General features: G+C 37.0%; 1 protein-coding gene across 1 annotated transcript in view; it reads right to left on the reverse strand.

The window, feature by feature from the left end:
* PPFIBP2 (PPFIB scaffold protein 2) overlaps window positions 1-26896 on the reverse strand; it is a 104431-nt gene extending 77535 nt beyond the window's left edge. The window contains exons 1-2 of the mRNA XM_075163223.1: window positions 26569-26896; window positions 7440-7537 (exon numbers count right to left, since the gene is read on the reverse strand). Of these exons, the coding sequence (XP_075019324.1) occupies window positions 7440-7506 (67 nt within the window). The 5' untranslated portion in view covers window positions 7507-7537; window positions 26569-26896. The remainder of the gene's footprint in view (window positions 1-7439; window positions 7538-26568) is intronic.
* Between the last annotated feature and the right edge of the window lie 763 nt (window positions 26897-27659).

Here is a 27659-nt window from a genome sequence, read left to right on the forward strand (position 1 = left end):
ATCATGACTGTATTTTTGTTTTATACTGACAGAACTGTTTATTTATAGTCAGAGATAAAGAATTTAAAGTAGCATATTTCAATTACAAAGATTTCTCCATTTTGAATTAGTTTTAATTCTTATTTTCAAGAAAACTTCTAATTTTGTTGTTTTGCTGGAAAGGCAGGAACACATGCAAGGGAAGTCAAAGACCAACTTGATCAGTAAATCACTGTTTCACTTAGACCTTCAAAGGACAATTTTGTCTTACACAAAACAATTTTAAACATCTATTTTTGTAAAAGATCATTAAGTGTTTATAGGAAACAAGTTCTCAATATTTTCAACTCCGTAAGATTCTGTAGTACTGTCCTGTTTACAGAGGGAATCCACCAGTACTACAAACAAGATTCAGAGAGTCTTCACTCTCTATCTTGTGCTCAGACCCCCACTAGCTGTGAGAAAATATGCTTAGGATAGTGAGAGTATGGGAAGCATGTTTTGGGACAGTAGCCCAAATAGCTATAATGACCTCTTGTAAGGTTAAGCACTCAAAATTGTGGAAATTCCAAACTTCAGGTTGCTCTGGCAACCCTGGTAAGGAATAAGCAGACAATGCTGCACATGCGCAATCACATGCAAGTTGCCATGATTTTCACATGCTTTTAAAACATATATCAAAACTGCACCTGAACAGTTATGGAAGGTCTTAACTTGAAGACTACAGCATGTGTAAAACCGCTACAAAATATAGTATCAAATGGCTGCAATGGTTATTCAAGTGTGTGCAGAGTTTGTGAGGCCATGTCTTTAGATGTTGTCAATAAACCTAAAAGAAAGACCACAGATAGCTGAAAAATTATGAATTAAATAAATAGAAAGACAGTGAATGGCTATACTTTTAAAGTTTTAAAAGTTTTTAAATTGTTATAAACCTGTTATTGTTGACAACATCTAAGGAATTAACTGATTAGCTTTTCTGAAGTCGAGTATCTGAAACTAAATGTCAGCACCTAACAACCTATAAGAAGTGTTATAAAATAAATATACATGTTGAACTACAAATTATAACCCCTAAATATTTGTGTTAAGTTTTTATATTTTCCGCTTTAATATCCAGGATGGTTAAAGGTCACCATTTTTATCTTTTTTCCCCCTCATAATTTTCTGGAACTGTTATGACAGGAAGTTATATATTTCTCTCTCAAAGACCTGATTTCAAGTCATTTATTATTTAATTCCCTTTTTCCTATCTCTATTGCTATAAGATCTATGCATAAATATGCTCTAGCTAATGGTTTCAAAAAGCCTCTGTAGTATCTTGTATAGTACAACTTCACAAATGCTCACCTTAATTAATGCATAGCAGTAACAAGATAAACAACAAGTGCTGTAGATATATTATTTATTTTGTTCAGAAAAAAGCCTAAATTACTCACTGAAAAAGCACAGAAAATAAAAAGGAAATACACTAATCATAACCAAAGCACAGCCTATTAACACAATTACAGTTTATTTAGAAAATACAAGAAAACCACTGCAGCTGTTGCTGTTCAATTACTCTGATCTATAATGAAAGAAATTGCTCATTATTTAAATTATTCTGTTTCATCATTACTTCAAGTATAGTCTATGTCAGTTCAGCGCTCTAAAATGAAATTCTACAAAGATCTCTGTATTAAAATTGTAAAAAGTTACACACCTTTACTATAGAAAATAAATTTTGAATTTAAAAATACTGTGAATGTTGAATAGGACATAAGTGATAAAAATATAAAGCCATCTGCAAGTATACAAATTGAAAAGAAAAATTAGAAGCTATTCTCTAGTCATTCTACAAAATCACAAGAGGCTCGTACTGCACATCAGCTGCATGTCACCCAGCGTGTATTTCAGATAAGACCCCCGCTCCACGCCCCCCAAAACACATCACAAAAAATAGGATTAAGTGCTCTCTGTCTGGTCTGGAGAATTTCAATCCCCTATGAAGAACAGTTGTCTATCTTCTTCACTTAAAGTGCTGTGAGACTAGTCCTTACATTCTGAATGAATCCTGTGATGACATATATGACTATTCATGGGTAAAGGATGAGGTCACTAGGAAATATTTTGATTTCCTAGTATTTATGTAGGAACTCAGTGAAAACCTTATTCCACAAAACCTAAAATTCATCCAAAGGGTTCAAATGAGAGTGTTAGTACTTTTTGTCCTCTCCTGCATTTCTAATCCAAGTTCTAATCACTTAACTAGAGGTGACTTAGTAATCTAATACATCCAGGAACAGAGCGTAGCTCTGGAACTTGAACTCTATTGTTTTCATAGTAAAATTGTGATGGGGCAGAACAATGAAAGAAAAAAAGAAGAAAAAAAAAACCACACAAAACCCCACAAACAGGTCCTCCTTCAAATTCTGGCAAATAGATCCCATGAGGAAAATATATTAAACTCGAATTAAAATCTTGTTCATCTCTTAACTATAATTTCCTCTAAAGGCTCCTTTTTCACCTAGGGTGTGGGAAGTGGTTGGGTTTGTAGCACACAGCCAAAGCAATGAACTGAACACAAACGTTCAGCCACCTCAAGAGACGGGAATTTAAACATGCATACTTTTTGGACAACTTCTTGACAAACTTTTAAATTATTTATATTTTTTAATCTTTCAGTACTAATACTGAAATATCAGTACACACCCATGTGATAACACATTTAACTTTCTCATTTTTTCAGTACGCAATAATTGCAGGAGCTCTGGTTAAACGGAAACTCAATAATTACAATGATTGGTGAATGTGAAGAGACTTTAGAGCTGCAGCAGACTATAATACTGTGACAGGAGTTTTTAGATCTTACAATTATGGTCATTATTCACAAAAGGAAATAATGGATTTCCAGATTGTTGTCAGAGAGAAGCAGTTTGATATAAAATAAAAGTAAAATTAAAATTATTTTAATTCATTAGGATATATTGCAAAGAAAAAATAATCAAAATCTATAGTCCAATAAAGAAACACATTTTAATAAATGGGTACAAGCTGAATAAAAGGGAAAGTAATGACTTGGTCAAACCTCAGAGGGAAGCAATGCCAAAGTCATGCACCTCAAATAAAGAATGCGTAGACACATCTGACATATGGGAGCTTTCTTTAGAGAAAGCCTCTGTTTGGAGTGCAAGTCATTCTAGCTAATGGATAAGTCATGTTCATTGACAATCACATTAGTCCTTTTTGCTATTTTAGTCAAATAAGGCTAATCATTTAGCATGCCTAATTTATATAGCTATGAGGGTGGGTTATCAGTACAGATGTACTGAAGCATAAAAGACTTGGGAACACTGACCTATCTGTCAAATTTGATCAAGCCCAATGAAATTCAATTTGTTAATCTTGCTTCACAGTCCTACCCTCAAGCACTTTAAACACTAATACATTTTGTATTGCACTGGGGTGCACAGTCTACAGTGAGACTTTTTATTTGGATTAATCAGAATCATATATGAGCTATGTTAACATTTGGAGTAAGGGACATGACTTTTAAAATTAGAAAGCTAAAAGTAGGACTGCAAATCTGTAAATATTTGTAATACGTATTTGCATGCCCAGTTCTTACCTTAAAGGACAAGACCACAATCTAATATTTTAATAATACCTACAGCTAATAAGAGACATCAGGACTCTTCTCATTCAACAGAGTGTGCTGGTTTTGCATGTGTATATATACACAGCTACTCAAGCTTCAAAAATTAACCAATGCAAGTTACACATCTCTGGACTTCTCACTTCTCTAAAATAGTGATTAACAGTCATTTTGTGCCTAAAGCAAAGGTTTCTGAGGCCAAGAGAAGAGCATAGCTCTCCTAGTATCCACTCAGGCCTCATTCCAAAGGAAATATCTTTTTCATCAGCTACATAAGTTTCCAACGGTCATGAAGTTTAGCCTTAGTTTTTGAATCCAGTGCTGCCTATGGATATCCACGGAATCTGGATACAGTGAACTGAAATAGCACAAGCTCTGAACAGTTGATTTTTTGCTGTTTCCAGTCTACTCTAAGAGCAGCCATATTTGCACAGATTATTTGTCCAATATTTGCATAATATGGTATATATAAATCTGCAGTTAGAAGACTGTCAGTCCTGGTTTGTTTCATGACAGTCCTCCAGTCCTCCTTCTGAAGGAATTCCCACCTTATTTCTTCTCTCACCATACAGGACAAGAGAACATTCCTGTTTTCCAGTCCCTGCCCAAATTGCATACAGAAGCTTACTGGATTGAATTAGAGAGAACCAAACTTGAATAATTACTATGTTCCTCAATTTGAGACAAATTGGGATAATAACTGTATCCAAGTACAGGCTCCAACAGATATATTTGGTCCTTCAATCATACCAGAATATATTCAAGAAACAATTCTGGAACATAAGAACATTAGCTAGAGAAGATCAACCAGAACAGACTTAACTCAACGTGTCTTAAAATGTCTTATCTATTTCTAGTAATGGAAAATAATAAATAAATAAAGAAGGTAAACAACTTTCCCACCCAATTGAGCTTTCACTTCATGTTATAACTAAAAACAAATAAAGGAATAAAGCAATATGATTTTTTTATTGGTACAGGTAGATATAATTCTGAAATCATATGGGAAGTATTCAATTAACATTGATGAGACTTGACAGATTCATTGTCTGGGAAATACCTTCGTTCTTTTCCCACTAGATATTTTTATATAAGCCTGATTTCCATAGTATACTGAATATCAGTGGACATTAGACTAAAAATGTAAGTAATGTGAAGTCAAAAACTCAACTCTCCTGAAGAGGTTGCCAATTTGCTCATGACCTATCCATACACTGTGGAAACAAACTCTACATACCACTAGCATGCCTGAATCTTTGTGAAACAGCTGTGAATGGGACATGCAATCTACTGATTCACATAGAATATTACTTCCATCATTTGCTTTGCTTGTCTGTATCACTGTCTCCACCATCATGGCAATTAAGTGAGGGGGGTAAAATCGATGTTGTTTGGAAGCCTGGAACAATTTAATTCTATTCCTTATTTATCAAGATTAAACGCTAAAATGTTATGGACACAAACAATCTGAAAAAGAAGTGGGGAAAAAGAAAAGAATATTAAAATCAAAAAAATCAAACCCGGCTTCCGACCTCAATTAGTTTTCTAGCATGAAACTAGAAGAAATACGTGATTTTCTTAGCCAGTCATATATTGCCACTGAATCAGTTATGCCACATATTACAAGGCTATCTTTCCATACCACGGAAAAAATACCCAACACTAAAAACCTATTGTCTTACCCAGAACTAGCGTAACAACAACCATTTTTCAGAGCTTCCATTCATGGAAACGCTACTGAGTAGCAATGTTATTCTCTCAGTGGAAAAACCACACAGCCTGTAAGTCTGAAAAACTTTTTTGAAGGGAATATGAAATGGCATCTTCAGATAAAACTAAAATTTTTTCTAAACAAAACATAGCACTGCTTAGATAAGCAAGACGATAGACCTGTTTATTGAATATCTCCTCATAAGAGGAGATACTGGACAATTTGAGATATGTTGGAAGCACGACCTATTAACAGAAGAGATTGAAGCAGATGAAATCCTGTGGAATGACAAACCTGAAAATCCTCAAAATCATGACAAGTTTTCTAACTCTTTCCTTTAAATGAAAACACACCACAAAGCTTTGACAACTCCTGGAAGAAAATAAGTGTCTAATCTGAAAATCAATTTAAATAGAATATGTCTATTTTTCTTTCTGTTGATTTTTCTAAAGAATGGAATCATCAGTGCATCCATGGTATCACCGATGTGTGCTGGGCTATGTATAAATCATCACAGAAGAGAGATATTGAGTTAAAATTTCCACATGTACACAGGTGATTTATAAGCACAGGTTCCATAGCATAATTAAAGGGACATGGTTTTCTGTGTTACTTGGGCTCTTTTATAGCACGATCCAGGATCATAACCCAAGGTTTGCAATGGCTAAGAAATTATTTCAGTTCCCTAGTTTATGAATTCTGGTTTGGGACTTGCTTTTCTTGTTCTGTCTTTACATACCTGAGGGAAGTCCAATGCTTCACTGACTATTTGTTTATGTGTTTTGTAAGAGGTGAAAAAATAAAATCCCAACTAACTTCTGTTGGTTAAAATCTTGTTTGAATAAGGTTTTGCATTCAGAAAAAGAAGGGAGAAGGAAATACATATCTAAATTTTCCTATTTGCCTGGAACTTGTTCCATTGTTGTGAAAAGTTATTTGTGGAGTTATATCTATCACATATTCACATTTACACTTCTGTATATCTTAGCAGTATGTTAAAGCTTCCACATTTGGAATAAAGTGAAGACTCATATGTGGATGAGAAAAAAAAAAATCTAGAGATTCTTTAAACTAAAAATCCTGGATAATGACTTCCTGCCTCATCAGACTAGCCTAATCCTGGCTAGTCTGATGGTAATATTTGAAGCTCCATATTAGTCTCTGGATAGAAAGCTTTACTAGAAGAGCAGGAAGAAGAGCAGGAAGAAGCACAACTGCAGCAACAAGAGGTTGACGGAATCTTCTTCATCATTAGGGGAAAAAAAAAAAATGAAGGCACAGCATAGGTGTCACTATTTAAATTTATAAAGCTTTAGTGAATGCTTTCTCATTGTGCACAAGTGAGATCATGGCCCTACCCAGATACCTCTTTTAGGAGCTCATACTGAATGGTGTGTGAGCACAAACCCCAAGGCTACCAAGTCCTAACCACAGAAATCAACTTCTCTTCTTGGATGCTGTAATGTTGAGAGAAAAATTTTTAATTGCCTTACTATGTCAGCGTCAAAAGACAGCAAATTCTGTCTTGCATCATATGCCTTTCTAGTGGACAGCTGTGTAAAAAGAAATTAATAGCTCCACTCCTGGATATAAATGTCAACAAAAAGATATGCATTCTAACTCATTAGGCCGTGAAGGTAATTAATAGCTAAACTATTTTAAATATTACATAATAAATAAAATTAGGTATATTTTTTATATATATATATATTTATTTATATCTATGTGTGTGTGTTAAAATACAGATATATACTATCCAGCTAACTTGGCGAAAACTTTTTACAAAGACATACTGAAATAAAAAACTAACACATACAATACGGAATGTTAACACATGAATTAGGATGTGTTTAAGTTACCACATAGCATTAGAGCAAAGTAAATCTCTCTTACTTCAATATTCACATGTCTGAGGTGGAATTACAGGTTTTCTTGCTTTGTTTTACTTTAAATTTTCTTCACATGAACCAGAGAAATCTGTGTGTCACAAAGAACTTGACAAATAGAGAATAATAATTAAAAAGTAAAAAAATAAACAGGAAAATTGCAGGAGGGAAAAAGACAAACCTAGTTAGGTCTCAAAACAGTTTGGTGTAAAATAAAGCATTATTATACCTGCAATTATGTCATCCATCTGCTCCAAAGCTGCTTCCAGCATATGACTAGCGTCAGAAGCCATCATCTGTGATTTCTTCAGACCTTTACTCTTGCTACTGAAAAGACAGATGAAACCACATGTGTTACACTAAACCAGTCCTGACAGAAAAACATATGTCACTGTTACATTATAAATTAACACTAGCAAAAGTCCACACTAGCAAAAATACAGCCTTGTAATATGAAAACTAACAAAATTGTTCCTATTCTCGATAGATGACTTGGGATTTCTGAGGTTTTCATTCATCATTGATTCATTTTTTTTTTTAAAGAGATTTTACTAAAACAAGGAAATGCAGATGGAAACAAAACCAAACAATCTCAAATAGTGGAAACTCAACATCCTCAACAATGGTTTCCTAGATTCAAAGTTCAGTGCATTTCAACCTTTTGCACTGTGGGGAAAAAGAAGATTGACTAGGTTTCAATGAAGGAATGAAAACATGGTGAAAAACATGCTTAACCTATAAGCAGAACTTCGTAGGAGCTCTGCTTTTTGATTGCTGCCTTAAAGACAATTCTGATATAATTTTTATTCCTCCTTTCTATACCCCCATTACAATCTTTCTACCACTTCTGTCATGACACTGAAAATACAGTTCTTTCTGTTCTAATAACCAAAATGCCCCAAGTATGAAGTTTCTGAAGTTACTGCTGCCTCTTTAAAACAGGATTAAAGACATTCATGTTACCATCTGACATTAAGGATAACAAACAAAATGTTCCAAAATTAGTCTTTACTTGTAAGTTGGTGTTGCTGGACTTTTAGTCAAGTAGCAGTCACTATTGTCAACAGATGACATTTCAAAGGGGTAAAGAATTTACACTGTCCATTTCACTGCCAGTGAGAAAATAAGGCCGTTTTGCACATCACTTCATCGCTGAAGTATGAAACCAGTGCCCATACAGCAATGAACAGGGATCGTACTTATGCATAATTTTTGCATTGCTCTAACACAGAACTCAAAATACTGATAAAGCCTTTAAAGAGTCATAGAATTTTGATTTCTCTTCCATGAAGAGTGCAATTCAGTCTTTTGACATTCAATCTTCTGATACAGCAAGTTTTTAAATCTGTGATTCAGAACTGTTCAATTTTGACAGCTTTCTAAGCAACACAAAAGACACCTGTCTGACAATGGCTAGAGATATCGTTCAAATTATGCAGGTTGTAGATAAGTGTATAGGCAATTATCATATGTTTGTGGGGCTGATTATTCCAATGCCACTGATATTTCACTAATCTGTATTTATCATGCAATTACCTATGCTAAGAATTCAATTATTTTGAATTTAAATAAATATTACAATAATCTCTAATGGCAACTGACATAGATGAAAACATTTTTGTACTGTGTTCAGTGAGTGACAGTTCAGACACTGGCCACCATGACCAATTGCTAAACCATCCACATTTACTCTCTCAGTTAGAGCCTGCCTAAACACTAAAATGTAGAATCAGCAGCCACAGGATAAAATCAGCTTTAAAATAAAAGCTTACCCATTTTTTGTTTCAGAGGGACAGTCAGGGGGAAAAAAAAAAAAAAATCCCTAAAAGTACACTAAGGCTGAGTCCAAATTACTGCATCATAAGAAATGTTCAATCTCAGTAATATGCCCAGTGCAACGGAAAATTTTTACTAACAAGTCAAAATTATTTGCTTCTCTTACAAACTAAGAATCCCGAGTCCCATGGTGCTGGTGAAATATACACAAAGAAAGCTAATTTATTAATAAACTCTGTGTTATCAGTAAGGTGTCCTATGTCCATTCTAGTCAATGTATACAACACCACTATCTAGAGGGACAGATGCAGGAATATGAGTCAGAAACTACTATGTTCTAATTTGAGCTCTGCCATTTACAGCTTGTCATAACGGATAAGCCATTATTTAACTTCAGATCAAATTGATCTGAAGAGCAATATGAGAATGCCTTATCAGAAAACGGAAGAAAAATCTTCAGTGTCACCCAAGGCAAAAATTAATTAAAGCAATGGTTGGTTTTGGTCTCTCCATGTTTGTCAAAATAGTAATTTAAGTATGAACAATGCTAAATGTAACTGAATTCCACCAAAATGCATCTGACCCAAATATTTCATTTAATGTTATTGGAAATAACACAAATTATGCTCAGAATAATCTGGTAAGTCATCAAGTCAGCTGATATAAACTTAAAATTTCAGAATGCTTACACATGTGAACTTTATAGACACTCCTCCTGATTCTGTTGCTTCAATTTGTTGGTTTTGCTGGATTTCCATCTTCTGTTGTCACATTTACCTGCCAGCAGCTTAGTAGATTCACTACATACTTTAGAGATACCTGATTCTCAACTGCAGTGAGCCTCCTTCCTTGCAATATTTCCCCTAGTTCAAAGCAACCATAACATCGGTAATAATCACCTCAGTGAAAGGATATCCACCTACAGTAAGCAGCTGCCAAAGAGGCACCGAGGCTACCTTGCTCCTCTGGCGGATGTGGCCACGAGCCACTCCCCCAGAAATATATGGCCACCAGCTGTGTTGGTAAATCAGGACAGTAGACTGGCTCAAAATTAGAGGGGAGAAAAAGAGTGAAAAATACTAAAAATAGCATAGTTTCTATTGCTAGATTGCACTGCATGCCCCTATTTGTGCTGTAAGCTACTGCTCCACGTGCTTAAAGCAGCTCGCGCAATACACAGTTGTTATTAACAAGAAAGCCAGGATTACTATTTCTTCTAAACATCAAATATAGTATTTGACCATCTATAGTGAAAAAGATACAGAAAATACTAATACATTACATTACGCACTTGAAATTTTACTTATAGAAAAACCTTCAGTCAAGACCTTGGCACAAACCAGAAACTTTTGCTGAAAAATACCACCGGAACTAAGTCTTTTATCTCCTCCTAGCCTCCACACTCTGCCTCTTTTCTCACCTGTATCCACAGTGTATTTGCTGCTTAACTGCATTAAGCTAGAGTAAAACCTGCTGATCAAACAACAATTTATTAATAAAAGCAATGTTCTTTGCTCCAGAGCGATAATGTAATACTACTTGCTTGACATCTTTTTTCTAGACAGACCTGTTGCTTGTGCTTCAGGCAAGTCTTACTTTCCCAGACACTCCCTTCTTACAGTTTGACTGTTCTGAGCAATATTATGAAAATAGCTTGTTAGCTCTCATACACTTTCAGTTACCATTTCTGATCTAGTTCTATAGAAATATCTGCAATTGTGGATTCTTTTTTTATTATTATTAAATAACAAGACACCTATATCAATCCCAAGGCATGCTGAGTGCCTCAAAGAGGATCCATCTATTTGCTGGTATTTTAATTGCAATTCCTTTTTCAGTTTTCATTCCTGAATAATATTAACAGATGCAGAACACCATGACTTATCCACCTATATAAAATATACATATATTTTGAAAAATAAGTTTTTTCAGCTTCGGTAAGGACTGAACAAAAACTATCTCTAACATTACAGTACAAGCTTTAATATTAGCAAATTCTAACCTTTAGGATTTATTAGATTAATTTATATACCAGCAAAATACAAGAGTGAATCTACTTACCTTTTCAGATTCCTAGGAAGAAAAGAATTTATTTTTTTGCCTGATCAGTAAAAATGGCTCACTATTAATAGCCAAAGTTTTACTGTTAAGCAGACTAAGTCTAAATTATTATCATCCCTTCTAAGCCACACGCTCATACTAATTTAGAGCCCAGCCCACAGATAAAGATATTGCAACCCTGTTTGTTATACTTACCCAAGTAATAAGATCTTCCAGGAAGTGCAGACAGAGCAAACTGGTCTGAATGCCCTAAATTTATTTTGCTCAGCTAGCTTTACCCTATAAATCCCAATGTGAGATTTGCATTTCAAATAAAATGAAAAATCTCTGGTAGAACTGTTGTGCTTAGAGCCAATATCCCTTGCAAATTTCTTAACCTACTTTCTGTATGTAAAACTATAGCTTAATGTGCCCAAAAAGAACATAATATTTAACAGATGTATTCACTATGAGCAAGATGTTCTTCAGAATTATGAAAAGCCGTAATTAAATTTGAATCTTTCATGGCTGCCTTGAACCAGCAGCTGTCCAGAGATAAGAATGTGAACATTTAGGCAACTCATAAGTCAGATGTTTTTCCAAGGTTGCTCCTAATAATAAGGTTGCCAACTTTATCGGTTATGGAGAGAGGTGTGGTTTTTGACAAGAACTCTTGAAATCCAGATCTTGCCTTAATATCAATGCTTTGGGTGGCCTACAAATTCCTCTTACATTTAGAAGACACAGATAATAATTAACTACCACCACCTTTTTTTCTGGGATGAATAAATACATGTTTGTAAACTGTTTAAAGATTCAAATTCAAGTATCACATTGCTTCGTACTTAATGGTATAATGAAATACCAAGCGGCTTGGGTAAGCTTCAGAAGTCCTCCACGCTTCTTTCAGCTGCAAGATGACTCCTGGAGTTCATTCCTGAGCTGTAATGAACAAATGTGCACAATTTCTACCCCTGCCATTTCCCACCTTGCTTCTCCCCCAGCCACATGCCGTATTGTATCCGATCACTCCGCAGGAACACAACTGCTGATTCATCTCTCCAACCTGGCTCAGTAGTTTTCATGACACCATCAAATACAAAAATTATAAATACATATTTGGGTCCTGGCCGTTTAGAACCTGGCATGGCTCTCTAATTAAGTTAATCCTTAGTCCTAAATAACCATCCACAGCTGCTGGGAACAGAAGAATTTCTGATGATCACTAGAATGACCGCCTAAGGAACACTACTTATACAGCATCCTCCAGGACTATCCAGCCAGAAAACCTATTCATCTGATTATAGCTTAAATTTAATTTATTTGTTAATACAGACACTACTTGCTCTATTTCCCCTTCATATGCTTCATTGGAACAGGCAGAAGGTCCACAGAACCCTTCCTTCATTGATCACCCTTTATGTAATAAATAAAAACAAGACTATAGAGGCTTTTTAAAGAATAATTAGAATGGGAATAAAAAAAAAAAAATTTATTTTCAGCTAGAAAGTGTAAAGAGTCCACACTAAGGGGGAGGGGGAAGCTCTGGAGAGAAATATAGATTAGCCAAAGTTGAACGAAGACCAGATGCTGAACTATTTCAGGTAGATGGTAGAAGAGCTGGTAAAATCTCTAGTCAACATATTGCTGGGAGTCCTTATATGAGGAGACATCCTTAGGTGAAGCACAGTACTAGTACAATACCTCCATGATGAAAATGAGCTAACTAAGCTCATTAACTAAATAAGCTAAACTAACTTATGCAGACAGCTGGGTATTACCCTGGCACTGCAAAACCACCATGTTTGTGTGCTGCTGATAAGAGTTAGAGTGACAAGCAGTAAGAACTATGCTGCTTTTAAACATATTATACTAAATAATTTGATTTAAAATATGAAGGGAACTGAATGTAGTTAAATTTACTGCATTATGAAGTAGCAAAGCCAAAGCCAAACATCTGTTTTCAAAAATAAACCCATTAAGTTTGCTAATACAAGTCTGAATTTCAATTTTGGGGAAAGGGAGGGGGAAGGAAAAAAGCAAGCTTTAATTTAAAAATATGCTAAATGATCTGACTGATACTTTATGATGCTTTAAGAACACAAATCACCTCATAGTAACTCCTCCACAGGACTCATGGATATTAAGTTACAGTTGCTATTGGTACCATAACTGAATTTCCTGACTCATGTTTGTACAAAGTCTCATCCTTACATATAAAAGCTGACGCTGACAGAATGGCATGTGCAAAGTGAGGTTTCTTCAGCTCCTCTCTACAGCAGTTCTATCAACTGTAGAAAGCCCTTCATTCCTTCAGTGTTGTTTTAAACATTGTTTGTAAAAGCTTAAAAAAGCACTTAATAATTTAATTTTAAATTGTTATCAGATATTTTAATTTTTCTTTGTTATACACAGTATAAAGGGAAATGTTGTAGCTTCTGACTTTGCAAATCTTAAAACCAAAAGTGCATTCATTATTTATTATTGTATTAAGTGAAAAAGAAAAAACCCTCATTATTTTAGTTCAGTTGTCATCTAACTAGTTCCAATTTCTAGCTAGTTAAAATTTAAAAAAACCACAATGAATAAATGCTTTGGATTTAAACTTCAACTGAATGAAGCATTACCTGGTAAAATACATGAGAGGAAAGTTTCTGAACCAAAACGTGGAACATTTCTGGTCTTAAAATAAATACAAAGATGAATGGCATACAAAAGTCAGATTTAGTACTACAGTTCACATTTAGTTATAAAAGTATTACAATTCAGAAGAGTTAGACCCCCAAAATTCTGACATTCAAAATAAACTGTGTTTTTTTCCTTTCCCTTCTAATCTCAGGTATTCACTGGCCTCAAGGTCACAGCTTCAAATTTGCTTCCATGAAGGTCAACATTTCAACTAGGTCTTCTAAATTACTTAACTCCAGATCCAATGCCTGGGAAACTGCATCCCTCCCTGTGCCCCCCTCCCCCCTCCCCCGCCCCCCAAAAAAAAAACCCAACCCCAAAAACAAACCAACCAAACCACAAAAACACGCAAGAGTTGAAAAACTTAAGCTGAGAAATGATATAATGAATGATCCTGTGAAAGTAAATTCATGCTCTAGTAAATTGAAAGGTGAGAAATGGTAATAAAAGTAAACACAGAATTCATGCTCGAATGAACTATTTGCGCTAGAGTAAAACAGAGGACAAGACCTTGACAGAAATTGAGAGAGATTAGCTATATATGATTAACAAAAGTATTCAAAGTTATCCTCTATAAAAATCCTAAAAATTTTGACAAACGATAATGCTGGAAAAAACATTCTTTAAAACTTGAGAATTAGGAATAACATTTCTTATGGTTCATAAAAAGTTCTCAGGTTTTTTCAAATCTCTCTGAAAAAAAGGCTTCTCAGCCTGGCCATGACAACCTACTGGATCAGGCCAGTCCCCTACAGAAAATTCTAGTGTTCAATTTTTGTTTGCCTTTCTGCATTTCAGTAAGTTTTTTAAATGGAAATCATTCTTCTTGCCCATTAAGCTGTTATAGAACGAACTCAGCAGAACAAGCACTACTAACAACTAAGTACATGTGTATAAATCCCACTGGGGATACAGAAGTGTATATGAGCACTGTGAAACAGAGATTTTGCATTACCTTATGCAGGATACCATTTAGAATTAGTCTGAAAACACAGATGTTTCATTGAAGGAGGCGAGTGCTAACATAGGGCCAGAGGATCTGATCTCTCAAAGAAATGTAAGGAGGTCCAATTTTCAAGTCTGCTCACAGTGTCCATTTTCTTCAGTTCCTTGATGTACACAGAGAATCGTCATAAAAATCAGCTGCTTTGCCAACAAAGAGCGCACATTCCTCAGCCAACTAGCTTAGTTTTTAGAATGCACACAGTCCTTGGTCCTAGTGCCTCGACTTCTATTTATTATTGCCTGTAGTGTAATCAAGACAGGTATCCATCAAATTCATATGACTCAGAGGCAGAAACAGCTATGTATTTTTGGAACTCTTACAACACCATAAGAACAGTCATGCTCGTTAAGACTAAAAGTCTGTCTGGCCAGTGCTCTGTCTCTAATGATGTTCAGTGCAACACAGGTGCACACTGATCAGTCTCCTGCTCTATCTTTCCCAATAATCAGCAAGCATGAGGCCTTATGAAAACAGACTGGATAGGAACCATCATGCTGCAATAGATGTTGAAGGACCTACTCTCTGTAGATTTATCTGATTTCTTTTCAAATCCATTTTGTATAATTTTTCAGTGAATGCTCTGAGATTACAGAAAAGAGAAAAAACAGTGGTTAATCACTGCTGGTTTTGTCATGCCACTATCTTACATTCTCTTTCCAGTCCTATTCCCCTTTCTCCCCTATAACATCCCTGTTTAACTGAGGAGTTGTTATCCTGCAAGTCTCTCCTCAGAGTAAACCTAATCCATACTTTTCAAGACATTTGCTGCTTCTCTATATACTTTTTCTTATTGTACCGTTGTTGAGATGAGATGACCAAGGCTACACGTAGAGTAGTTGCAGAGTATTTCTGACCTTTAGAAAAATGCCACAAAAGAAATACATGATGATATAGGTGAATATGTGAATTTTTCCATGCAGAGTAAAAGCAATGAATCTTTACAGAAATAACTCACTTCGGAGGATTAGAAGAGTGGAAAGCACTAAGCATTCCTTAAAATGGACAGACACTAAAGTAGGTGAGGATTGGTAGAGGAATATCTCAGTGGACATTGAGATATCCAAGATCTGTTTTTCTGCAACAGAACCTCAGAACAAAGAGGACGGTTAACACACTAGAAAACTGATTTCCTGCAGTCAAAAGAGACAATTTTCATCCACAAGTTTTCTAAGGTAAAAAGCTGAGGTCTGAGTTAAACAACACAGAGAAACAGTCCAACACAGCATAACTAAGAGAGATATTTCTTACGATTATTTCTCATTACAAAATTACCTACTCTTGGATTACTCAGCTTATAAAGCTCTGTCTTGAATTTGCCTCAACTTTATTAATGCGTTATAAAGACTTTTGTGAAGTCGAAACTCAGCTTTGGACATAAGACTTAAAAATGAATACTAAAAAGACAGCTTTTTTTACTTTGTAAAATTTAATTTCATGTTCATATTTTTCCCTCCTTGAAACATTTTGTGCAGCAATTTATAAATAACCGGAAACATCACAGTTTAATATGACCCACCCCGCATCTATGAACACAAATATGCTGAATTCACACTAACAGGAACTGTCAGTATCAAGTACTTCTGTATAAATTTAAGCTTCAGTAGGTATTTTGAGGAAAGGGTCTGTGGGAAACAAAGAGAGGAAAAATATACTTCTGCTAGAAACAGCAAATTCAACATAAGTGAATCTGCTTGGATTAAAAGCATTAAACTAGGAACAACAAATGGAACACTATGAAAAGCACCATATCCCACATTACTCATCACATCAATGAAAATATGAATTTTAACAGCTGTGTCAGTTTAATGCCTATGCTTATAAACAAAACATTCTTATATTGATTGCTTCCTGAAGATTAATGAAAATATCTTTGGAAAAAGTTGTCTTCAAGTTTTTTTCTTTCTCTGCCTAAGAATAGGTATAACCAAGAGGCAAAAATTCTCCATGGCAAGTTAAATCCTGATCTAAAATGACACATTTTGTTGATTTTGCTCCTCCATTATTCAGAATATGGGACATCTTACTCCTTGCAGAACTGGCCAACAAGTAAGGAAGTAGCTGTATCAAACACTGTGCCACAGCTGATTTCTAAATCAGAGAATGACATGTTCTCCTATTATATTTACTTTCCATACTTAATGGATTAACATAATTTTCTAATTATGAGAAAAAGCATTATACCGAGAGGCACCGTTGCAAGACAGATACAACAGTAACTTGAATCCAAAAAGCAACATTTAATATTTTTAAGATTCACATAGGTGAGAGAAACTTGTAATATCTCCCAGCTGAAGAAACATTATTACAGGTGGCAAGAAAAATGCGACATCCTTTATTCTTGTTTTTTTAGTGGATCCTAGAAGAAAAACGAATACCAAGATGACTAGAGACAGATTAAGCACCCACTGAAACCAAAAGCTGACTTTAGAGGGAACACGAAGCAGCCCATAATGAACATGTGACTAGATATATTGGTCTCCTCAATGACCTGTTCTATGGAGGAGCTGTATTTGCTCACAGAAAAACATGTTTACCTAGCAAAGGATCTTAACAGAATCACCACACTGAAAACCCACTCAAGTGGTCAGCTTTCCTATTTCACATTCATCTATGCACGCTGTTACTGTTTCCGCTCTATCGCCACAACTCAAACAAGTAAGTTTCAGGTAAAGGTATATCCAGTTTTGACTATTCGGTGCAAACTTTTTATAGGCTTACAAAAGAGTTCTGAAGTGCCCAGCATACTGTTTCCATCTGATGGCACAGGATACAAAAGAGATCCTCAAAGTCTACTGTTATATATAGCACCTTTTATAATCAACCATGCTAGGCATTCTCAAGTTCTTACCTACTACAAAGCCCATCATGCCGTGTCTGCCAACCATTTCAAGGCATTTATTCTCAGTTCTATATAAATGTAAAATGAACAAGTTTCTGTGTCAAATCATGTTATTAAGGGTAAGTCAAATCAATTTAAATTTCTACTTATAAAATATACATGATATGTAGAACTAAGAAAGAGATAAGAAAATGCACAGCCACAGTTCCATGCATCAGAATGCCTATTTGAATTTGCAAAACTTAAAAAGTATATGTCATTTCCAGAAAGAGACTAATTGCTCAGTAAAACTGGTTCCATGTATGAGCCTCCAAAGCTACCCTATTCCAGTTTAGTCATTTTGACTTACAGGTTTGCTATGACACTTAATTCAGAAAGCTTTTCAAAGTTTTGCAAATTAAAAAATGCCTTTCTCAACACAAACTGAATGCAAGAACTGGACCTAGAAACAGACCCATTCATAAACTCGGTATTCTTCTGGTTTTTGTATACATATTTGCATCTGAAGTTCAGGATGCTGTCAGCATAATTCATCAGTGGGATATGTATAAAGGATCACTTTTGTTCTCTTTTAATAGTGAATTCCCATTACTTTTAGGGCATGAAAAAAATAGAAGTTAAATCATTATAATGAACACACATAGGATTTCTGTAGATTCATTTCCAGATAGGTATTTTAATTAACTACTTGAACATGAACAATAACCCAAAAGTATTTGCCAAAAAATAAAACTGTAGCCTAAAATTTGTGCTACTATGTGTTACTTCCAGTCCAAGGAAAAACTCTTTCATATGATTGAAATAAATAGAAAAATTGCAGTTGTTACTGCAAATGCTGAAGTATAACAGTACCTGAAGCAATATATTGTTATAAAGTTCGTCAAATTTTACTGGCTCTGAAATAAATAGGTTAGATACCTTTGTACTGACATAGAAGACAAATGAAACACAATTCTTCTATTACTTTAAAGGGCCTGAGCGTCATTATAGCAAGGCAGGAAGTCCTAAAGCGCACCGTCACAGTCCCAAACAGCAATGACACCTGAGGGGATACTGAGTATCAGGCTTTTATACATCCTGTCTTACTTCAGAGTATTTCATGTTAAGACTCAGAGCAGCTTTTTAGAACTGTTTGAAAGGCTTACTACTCATATTTGGTCCGATTGTGAACAAACCTATGGAGTTTCCTGAGGTAATAACTGAATCATGTATTTTACTGTTTGATAACAATGCCTTCATCGGACTTGTTTATTAAAACAACCACAAAATTATTTCAGACTAATGACTTGCAAAGTCCTTTAATCCCTAACAGCTACCAGCTGATTTGTCTTTATGAAAAATATCTCAGAAGTTTCTTGCATCTGGGGCCAAGTGACAGTGCATAAAAATCAAATTAAAAAAACAATAGAAAAAAAGATTGAATTATTCAAATGACTGTCCATTGGATGAAGTTAATTTTTTCTTCTATTTCAGGAGAGAAAAGGAAATCAGAGTTCACTGTCAGTTCCTTCAGTTTATTTCATTTTCCAGAAAATGGATCAAAGTCTGCTCCCATATCAGTGATCATGTTTATACTTTCATACTAAATTTTTAAGTAAAATTTGATTTGCTGTTATATATAAGAGAGATTTAGTCCCCTGTGTTTTAGTGGTCTTCAAAAACCCCAAGTGCAAATATTCAAGATAGTTTTATTAATTCTGAAAAAATATATAGCCAGTCTTTTCCTACTTGAAAAGAAAAATATGGTCTTGTTAACAAACACTGAAATACTGCTCTGTCATGCGGAAATTGTTTCTTCTCTATTAGTCCTTATCGATAAGGGATAGTTTTGCTCCATGACAGAAACAGTACTGTTTACTTTGTTAGTTAAGAAAAACAAATAAAATACATTCACTGTAAAATTATACTTACAGGCATACTGCCTGACAAACTAGGCAAGTTGCCTAGCATAGCAGTTTTTATCAGTCTCAACTAATTTGGAACCTCTGCTTCTAAGTACCTAAATCTGGGTTTCCAAAGGAAGTGAGCAGCTGCTAGTCCCATTCTTCACAAGTAGTCCCTGGATAATCAGAAGCTTTGATTAAATACAAAACTACAAATGACTGGTGCATCCAAAGTAAATTCATTCTGGAGCATGAATTCCCTTTGTACCAAATCATTTACTCTGAACACAAACTCCTCTCCCCATGTTAAAAAAAATTGCAGTCTTCAACAGTCCATCCTTTTGCAAATAGTCTATGTGAAATGAGAACCAGCTGGGCTTCACAATCTACAAACAAAACTGAAGATGCTACCAAATTTCCTACTTAAAATGGAGAATACAATCAAAGCAAAACAGAATTGGACCATAATTCTTGCCACAGATTTCTAATCCTTAGCCTAATCTACAATTATTGTGAAACATTGCATGCACTGGACAACGTATAGGTAAGTAACTATTGTGGACTATTAAGTATTTTTCACAACACTACAGTATGTTCTGCAAAGCAGGCCAGAACAGATCTTTTTCTTGCACAAAAGCTTGGTATAACAACTCTCCTTTCTTCTAGTAACAAAAGGTTCTAATATGATTTTCCTTTTGTACGTATGAAGTTTGCCAGATCAGACCTGAAATCGCTCTTTTCAGTTTGGATACATTCAGCTTCCTACATTGAAGAACATTTTAATTCAAGAAATATTTAACTAATCTTTTATAATGTTTATGACTGAGATTTTCAGGTTTAATATAATCTGTACTAACAGTAAAATACTTTGTATATGTACTTTTCATTACAGAAGACTACTTTCAAGAAAAGAAAACTACTCACTTGACTTGTTTTGATTTTTTTTCAGATGCAATGAACACATTCTTTAAGAGAATTACATAGCCTACTTTTGTGGATATTTTACAACCAGTCTGTGTTTCTGGTCCATATAAGTAGCTCCGAATTTTAAGATCTGTTCTTCTTCCCTTCTTGAAACAATTATTAAAGTATGTATTACAAAAGAGCTTACAACAAATGCTTTACTCATAAATGTATATATGCTTACATAGTACTTGCATAAGCGTACCTTAAGTTCAGCTAGAAGAGGGTTTTTTTTGTTTGTTTGGGATGGTAGTGTTTTTTTGTTTTGTTGTTTGTTTGTATTTAGTAGTAAGTACATTTAATGCACAGGTAACAAGGGTAGCTGAGGTCCATGTTTGAGTATCTGGGTTGAAGCTATTACCACAGTTCCTACACTCTCACAGTTTCTGAAGTTGTTAATGCATGTCCTGAACACATCTCAAGATCCAGTGACTTGTTTTGCCATTTTTTCTCCTGGTCTGCTGAGTGACTGTAAATCTGCCAGTGAAACTGTTGAGGGAGTGATGGTGAAGCCATTGGAAGAAGACCCATGCTTATGTGATTTCTCACTTGTACCCCTGTAGAGAGGTTACAATCATAAATTAACCAAAGCACAACTTCATGTTAGGTTGGGCATAAAAACTTGAAAAAAGAGATTTTCCACATGAAAGAAAGGAATGGAATTAATACTAAATTTCAGATAAGAGCTTATGTTAACTGCATTGTGAAGACCTGCACTTAAACCTAATGAGAACAGTTTTATGAAGCATATAGGAGTGTTATCACAGAATAATTGAGTCACAGAATAGATGAGGTTGGAAGGCACCTCTTCGGATCACCTACTTCAATTCCTAAGAGCTTGTTTTTATTAGTATATAGGTTAACATTGGCTGGAATGTCACCAAGGCACTGAATGCATAGGACAAAGATGATTTAACAGAAATTTCATTATGAACTACAGAATGATAGAACATTTTAAGTAAAAGAGGGAGAAGTCTTACGCAAGAAGATCTTAATACATCTCCTGTCTAATACTGCACACAGCAAATACTATCCAGGTGAAATGCAAGAACTTTGCTTCCCAGGATGGTTTGTGCTGGTTTCCTATCTATTTAAAATATCAGATTTGCCTCCCCAAGGTCTCTGCTAGAGAAATTTTTTTCTCTGGAGTAAAACATCGAAATACTTCCATTTAGGAGCTGACTGGATTACATGCATTAGTTTATCATCATCACAAAAACACATAGAAATACATTGATAAATTTACTGCAATATCATTAGAATAAGATGTTGTGATTATGCGTTATTAAAGCAGATGTTACCATCTGCACTGTATTGTAGTGGAATAAAAATATGTTTCACTATATTCAAAAGACACTTGGCAAGTATTTCCCCCTGTCAAACTAAGACTTCTGAAATAAACTTTGGGTTGAAAATAGTGCAAATTGGAAACAAAATTACTTCTTTGTATGAGCAGTACAGACAGAAACAAGAAGGCATCCCTAACTAAGTCACCTCCGAATGTGGAGACCAACCAGACTTGTTTTCAGAAGAGTATAAAGTAAAACAGTCGTTCCCATACTGTCAGTGCTTGAAATCCGGATTAGAATTCAGCAGCTTAGATTTATCTTTAGTAATTACTTTAACTGGCATAAAATCTGTTGATTTTAAGAGTATGAAGACATAGTCAACAAGTGAATCATTCTCTATGAATATTCATACATGTTACATTGTTGCTCTAATGAAAACAAGACTCACAGTCAGCATTTGATAAGCAACACTTGTAACAGAGCCAGGCTTTGGACCTGTCTTTTTCTTCCATCCAGCATGTCTTAACTGAGAGTGTTCAATCTTATTTCACCCCTCCAGCCTAATTCAAGATTTTGATGAAGGAGAATCAGGCCTGCTGATCTGTTTTCTCCAAACTCACATCTGCCTAAGGAAACCATCATCAACTTACCACCATGTCCTTGGGTGACAGGCAAAAGACCTCTCATATAATCAGCAGTTCACGCTCTGTCATTGCAACTTTTAGGAAGTCAGATCCATCATTTACCATTCCAGGCATGTTGGCTGCCACATACTATCTGGTCACCAACAGGTTTCTTATCTTTTCCCCCCTCTAAACCACAAAGCACTCTATTTTTTCCCTGTATTCAATTCTCAACTTCTATCTTCAGTTACTTCAGGTTTTACCTGGGAAATTCAGCAAATGGCTGAACACATGTTTTTATGTGGATATAAAATAAATATAAGAATATATTTTATATATCACATATACAGAGTTGAGAAAAACACTAATGGCTCCCCGTTAGTTTGTTGATCATCTGGCAGAGAAATAATGTCCTGTCTTATGCATGTGAAGGTACCAAATTTTCCTCTTTGATGAGGAAAATATATGTATGAAAATATACAGCTCTTCCTCCTCAGCAGCTTTGGGTTACAGGTCTTCCAGAAATACTAGTAAGCTACACAATATGCATAACAATCTTGCTTTACAGGTTATCAAATTAGAGTTTAAAATCCAGGTCATGCTTACAGTCCTTTAAACCACTACATTGTAACTCAGCAGATGCACTTTAAACATAAAATCCACAAATTGACCTAGACTGGCAACAGTGCCATTAGGATTTACTTTTTATGTTTCTTTCAGAAAGGAAGTATCTTTGTAATTTAACTTCTTTGTTCTCTGCATCAATGAATTGCCAAATAAGAGCAAAGTGCTATTGGGAAGTGGTTTTATAGCAAATAAACACATGAAGATGTAGGGAAACAAAAGAGGTAACTGTAATGTTACAAGGTCACAAGAGACTTGAAATAAAAACATTGTGCTAAAGCATATAGGCAGAGGCATCTAGCTACAAAACCAGTACCTTTATTTTGTTGCTTAATGTGCATCTATTTAAAAGAAGAACAATTATAAAGTACTGTAAAGGGGTGGCAGGAAGAAATTCAAATTGTCACAGTTTATCAAAGACATGTTATCACTTCAGAGATGGTGCTTAGACAAAGTTAAAGAACAGATTGTCCAAAGGTGGGAGTCTCGTTTCTTCAGCTATTGAAAGTAACAGGTGAGTTGATAGCACAGAATAGGCAAGAGCAAACTGGGGAAAATTTAGAGAAGTTAAAATAGTTCACAGCTTAAACTTTCCAATTTTTAAGAAATCAAGTTACTGAAGCGAAATGATTTCATATGCATCTACTGAACTCTGATAACTGATCAAGTGTGCCTCCAAGGGCAGCCATTGCTGGCTAAACTTTATTCAGTAGCTTATGAGCATTTCAAGATTATACCTTAAGAAGTTGAATTCACTGAACTCTGAGGATGAGGTGGCAACCTGAGATGATAAACACCTCCAAAGATTTGAATGATGCAACTTCACTAACAGAAAAGTGACTTCTGAAGGTTCTCATCTACTGCCCTAAACAATGTTATCTTCTGTTGCATTACTATTTCTACGCTATTAGGTATTTCTGGAAAATGCAGAAAAGCCTTGCTTGGTACAGTACGTTGAATAATAACATGTTTGCATCTGTACTGAGTGATCATTGTCACAAAACATATTTCCCTATGCATCGTTTCTCTGCTTTGATAAACACTAAATCCTCTGAATCATACTACGGACATGTAAAGCAAAAAGATGGTTTCATCCTATTTCTGTAAATGTCTTTTTTGGGGGGAGGGGGGAAAGGGGGAAGCCCCACTGAGGGTCTGCATTACCTGTATGAGCATAGTCCTTTGCTAACCTTACCAGGTCAAGGCCCTAATTTGTTTGAGCTGAAAGGCTCAAATAAATCCTTAGCTGTGGGGAAAGTGAACTAAGTTTCTGGTCTGTCTCTGAATAGTCTAATAAGACTGAAAGTAGTGTTTAGGGATAAGTGCTTTATAGGTTTTTGTGGGAGTTTGTTTGTTTGTTTTGAAGAGAAAGAGACCAGAAACAGGCAAACAGGAAACAAGTTAGGTAAATAGAAGGGCTAGAAGCAGAGCTGCACATGTTAAAAAAAAAAAAAAAAAAAAAGATGGGTCACTATCTTTTGTTTTTTTTCATTTTCCCATGTTTTGCACTCACAGCATATTCTCCCTCTGCCCTTCCCCCTTGTTTGCTGACCCTACCAAAGTGTTCAGGGAAGGTGATTCTTAAGGTCTTCACTTACGCTTTTCCATCTGTTCTTTTCCCATCCTCCATTCAAACACACTCTACTACATTAAGTCACATAATGCTGCCTTAGACCCTAGACTGTCTAGAGTAACGGAGAGACTGTAACAGAAGCATGACAGAGGAAACAGGGAGAATTGATTCAAGAACCCAGAAAGCACTTCTCTAGTCTATGCCTACACAGATGTAGTCTCTCTTTGTTCACACACACACACACACCCCCCGCCCCGATCACTTTTCCACACAGCTGGTACCACGTTAACAAAGATGAAGCGAGATCAGATACAGTAGGAATGAGGGGAGGATAGTGCTTATTATCTCATCTCTACTTATTCCTTCCCTACTTCCTTCCTGTCCTCCCTGCTTCTAGCATAGTCCTCTTATGGATGGGGTTGCTGGAGTGAAATCAAGATGGTAGGTAGCAGCAGTGCCCTCTGCCACCATTCCTCTAATTCCTCAACTTCCTAGGACAGGAGATGAAAGCAGCAAGGGAACACGGAACCAGGGAACAATGCTCCCAGCCCAATTCCTACCATGCTTCAGCCACACAGATTAATCAGTTTCTGCCCCCTCCCTTTAATTTGGCGCTTTCCATAGGGCAGAGTCCCAGATATACGATAGATAAACTGTTATATGTTTTGCCAAGACACTTGATTATTACTTGGCTTGGGTAAATAAAGCATTTAAGTTTTCAAAAGTGATGCTAATATTAGTTCAAAACAGTTACAGGCATATCATGTGTGCCTACAACAGACATAAACATCAGCAGCCAGTGGCAAGATTAGTCTTGAGCTATCCCTCAGCTTAAGTCTTGTTATTGGGGACTTGAAATTACTTTTTATATTACAAATTATATTCTAATTTTTTAAAATGTTATTTTTTCATCATATTCTGGTTTCAAGCTATACTTGTCCTGAAGACAAACCTAAGGTTCTTCCGAGTTCTCCCTCTGCTCTAACTTACACTGGGTTTCTTTTAGGTTCAAGAGGCCCTTGCAATTGCTTCTAGCTGGAACTATCAACAAATGAGGGGTAAATCCATATCATTTAAAAACAACCCATATTTGCTTAGGTTTGTCCCAATTTATCCTTTCACTCTCCTGGTATACTGAGTTCTACTCCAAGCATTTCTCCATTAGGAAGATACAAGGAAGCGTAAAGATTTATTGGTTTTAGCTAAGTTCATACAGCAGATCCAAGTCAAAGTGAGGAACACAAGCAAAGTAAATCAATAAACCTGGAAAGCTGAAATTCAGCCTTCTTTGCTCTCCCATCTACTCTTTCCACATCTCCATACAAGTTTCAGAATTAAGCCTTTCATGCACCTGTTCACATATTCCTGCTTAAAAAAAACCCAAACCAATACAGAAAAGTGCCCCTCACTGTTCCCCCTCCTGCCAAAACCCTGCAATTAAAAAGCTGAAATTGTAGAAGACCTTTATGACTATGGAAATACAACGTGTTGCACATGCAAATCTTCAAAAGCACATATTGCACTTCACCTATATACAGCCAGATCCACAGTTACTGACCTACCAAATTAATACTTAACATCTTATTTTGCCCCACGGAAAACCGAACACATTATTACAAAGGCGTGTGATTCCTTATCCTTCTTGTAAATGTTAAGGGGGAGGTATTTTTATCATAGTAGCACGATAACATGAATGCTGAATGATGAAACTGGAGATCACTTGACAACTCATACTCTTACCTCCCTTACCTCTGTACTGGTAAAACAGCCCATAATAGCCAGTTTCATTTTCCAGCTGTTCTTTTCTGAACATCCTTTTAACTATCTTATTTCCCCCACATACCTCTTTTCCGAATTAATTTTCAATTACAGACTGGGGGGGGGGGAACACCTCACTTCCACTTTAGAGAACTTGGCTGCAACTGGATGTCATTACCGACGGCAGAGTTTCTGAATCGACTGTTCTATGTCAATAAAACGGTTTATTTACTGAACTGCTAGCTGAACTCAAATTTCAAGGCTTTGCGCACTGTGAGAATAAATATTTAACTTACAGGAGCCGCGTCTATTTAAAAGTCTTCTCAACAGTATGGAGTCCTTTACTCTCACAGCAAGTGCAAAGTATTTAAAAAGGAGAAGCAACAGGCATCGTAGTCACATCCGCAGCAGGACTGGCGAAGGATTCCCTTTTAAAAAACAGCCCAAGCGCCCCAGAAACCGCCAGGAGCCTGCGTGCCCCGCTGACCTCCCCCCTGCCCGACGGTGCCCTCGACCGAACGGCCGCGGCGCCTCGGGACAACTCGGCCCAGCGCTCCACCACCTCACCGCCAAGCCCGCGCCAAGGGGACACCCGAAACACCCGGGTAGCCTCGCAAACCCTCCCCGCTGAGGCAGGACCCTTCCGCCAAGCACCCTCCCAGGCAGCCCGCCCCCGGCTCGCACCGCCCGCCCGCCCGCCCGCGGGGACCGACCTGCGCGGCGGCAGCGCCTCCCGGGCTCCGCTCCCGGCCGCCCTCGCCCCTCCGCGCCGCCAGGTGCGCCACACGCCGCTTGGCGGCCGGCGCGCGCCCCCAACTGCCCTCACGCGCACGAGGAGGCAGCGCGCTCAGCCCCCGCGCCATTGGCTGCGGAGACGGGACTGGCGGCGGCTGCCACCCCCACGTGACAGCGAGCTGCGGGGCGGGGAGGCGGGGGGGAGAGGGCGCGCGGCGCTCCTGCCCCCCCCCCCTCCCCCGCGGGGGCAGGTGCGAAGGGGCCGCGGCCGGCGCGCGGCAGCCTGTAGCTCGTCCCCGCGGGGCCCCCGGCGGGGGCAGGACCCGCTCCGGGGCCGCCTTGGCGCCTCCTCGCCGCGCGTGGGGCCCGATAGGAGCTCACGGGGCGCTTCGGGACACCGGCAGTAGGTCTGGCAAAGACCGCGCAAAGACGTGCCCCGCAGAGCCCAGGCGGGCAGCAGGGAGGCTGGCAGGCAGGTGCGTACCGCCATTTCCCCACAGCGCCGTCAGGGCTCGCGCAGCAGCGCCTCAGCGTAGGTGTGCGCACCTGCAGCGGCATAAAAACACCCGACGCCCCCCACCAACCCCTCACGTCAGCGTAAAAGCAAGGCTGCGCCAAAGCTTGTGGCTACGGAGCACGGCCCCGTCCCTCA

The sequence above is a fragment of the Calonectris borealis genome, chromosome 14, assembly GCF_964195595.1.
Source record: "Calonectris borealis chromosome 14, bCalBor7.hap1.2, whole genome shotgun sequence".
Classification (NCBI taxonomy): Eukaryota; Metazoa; Chordata; class Aves; order Procellariiformes; family Procellariidae; genus Calonectris; species Calonectris borealis.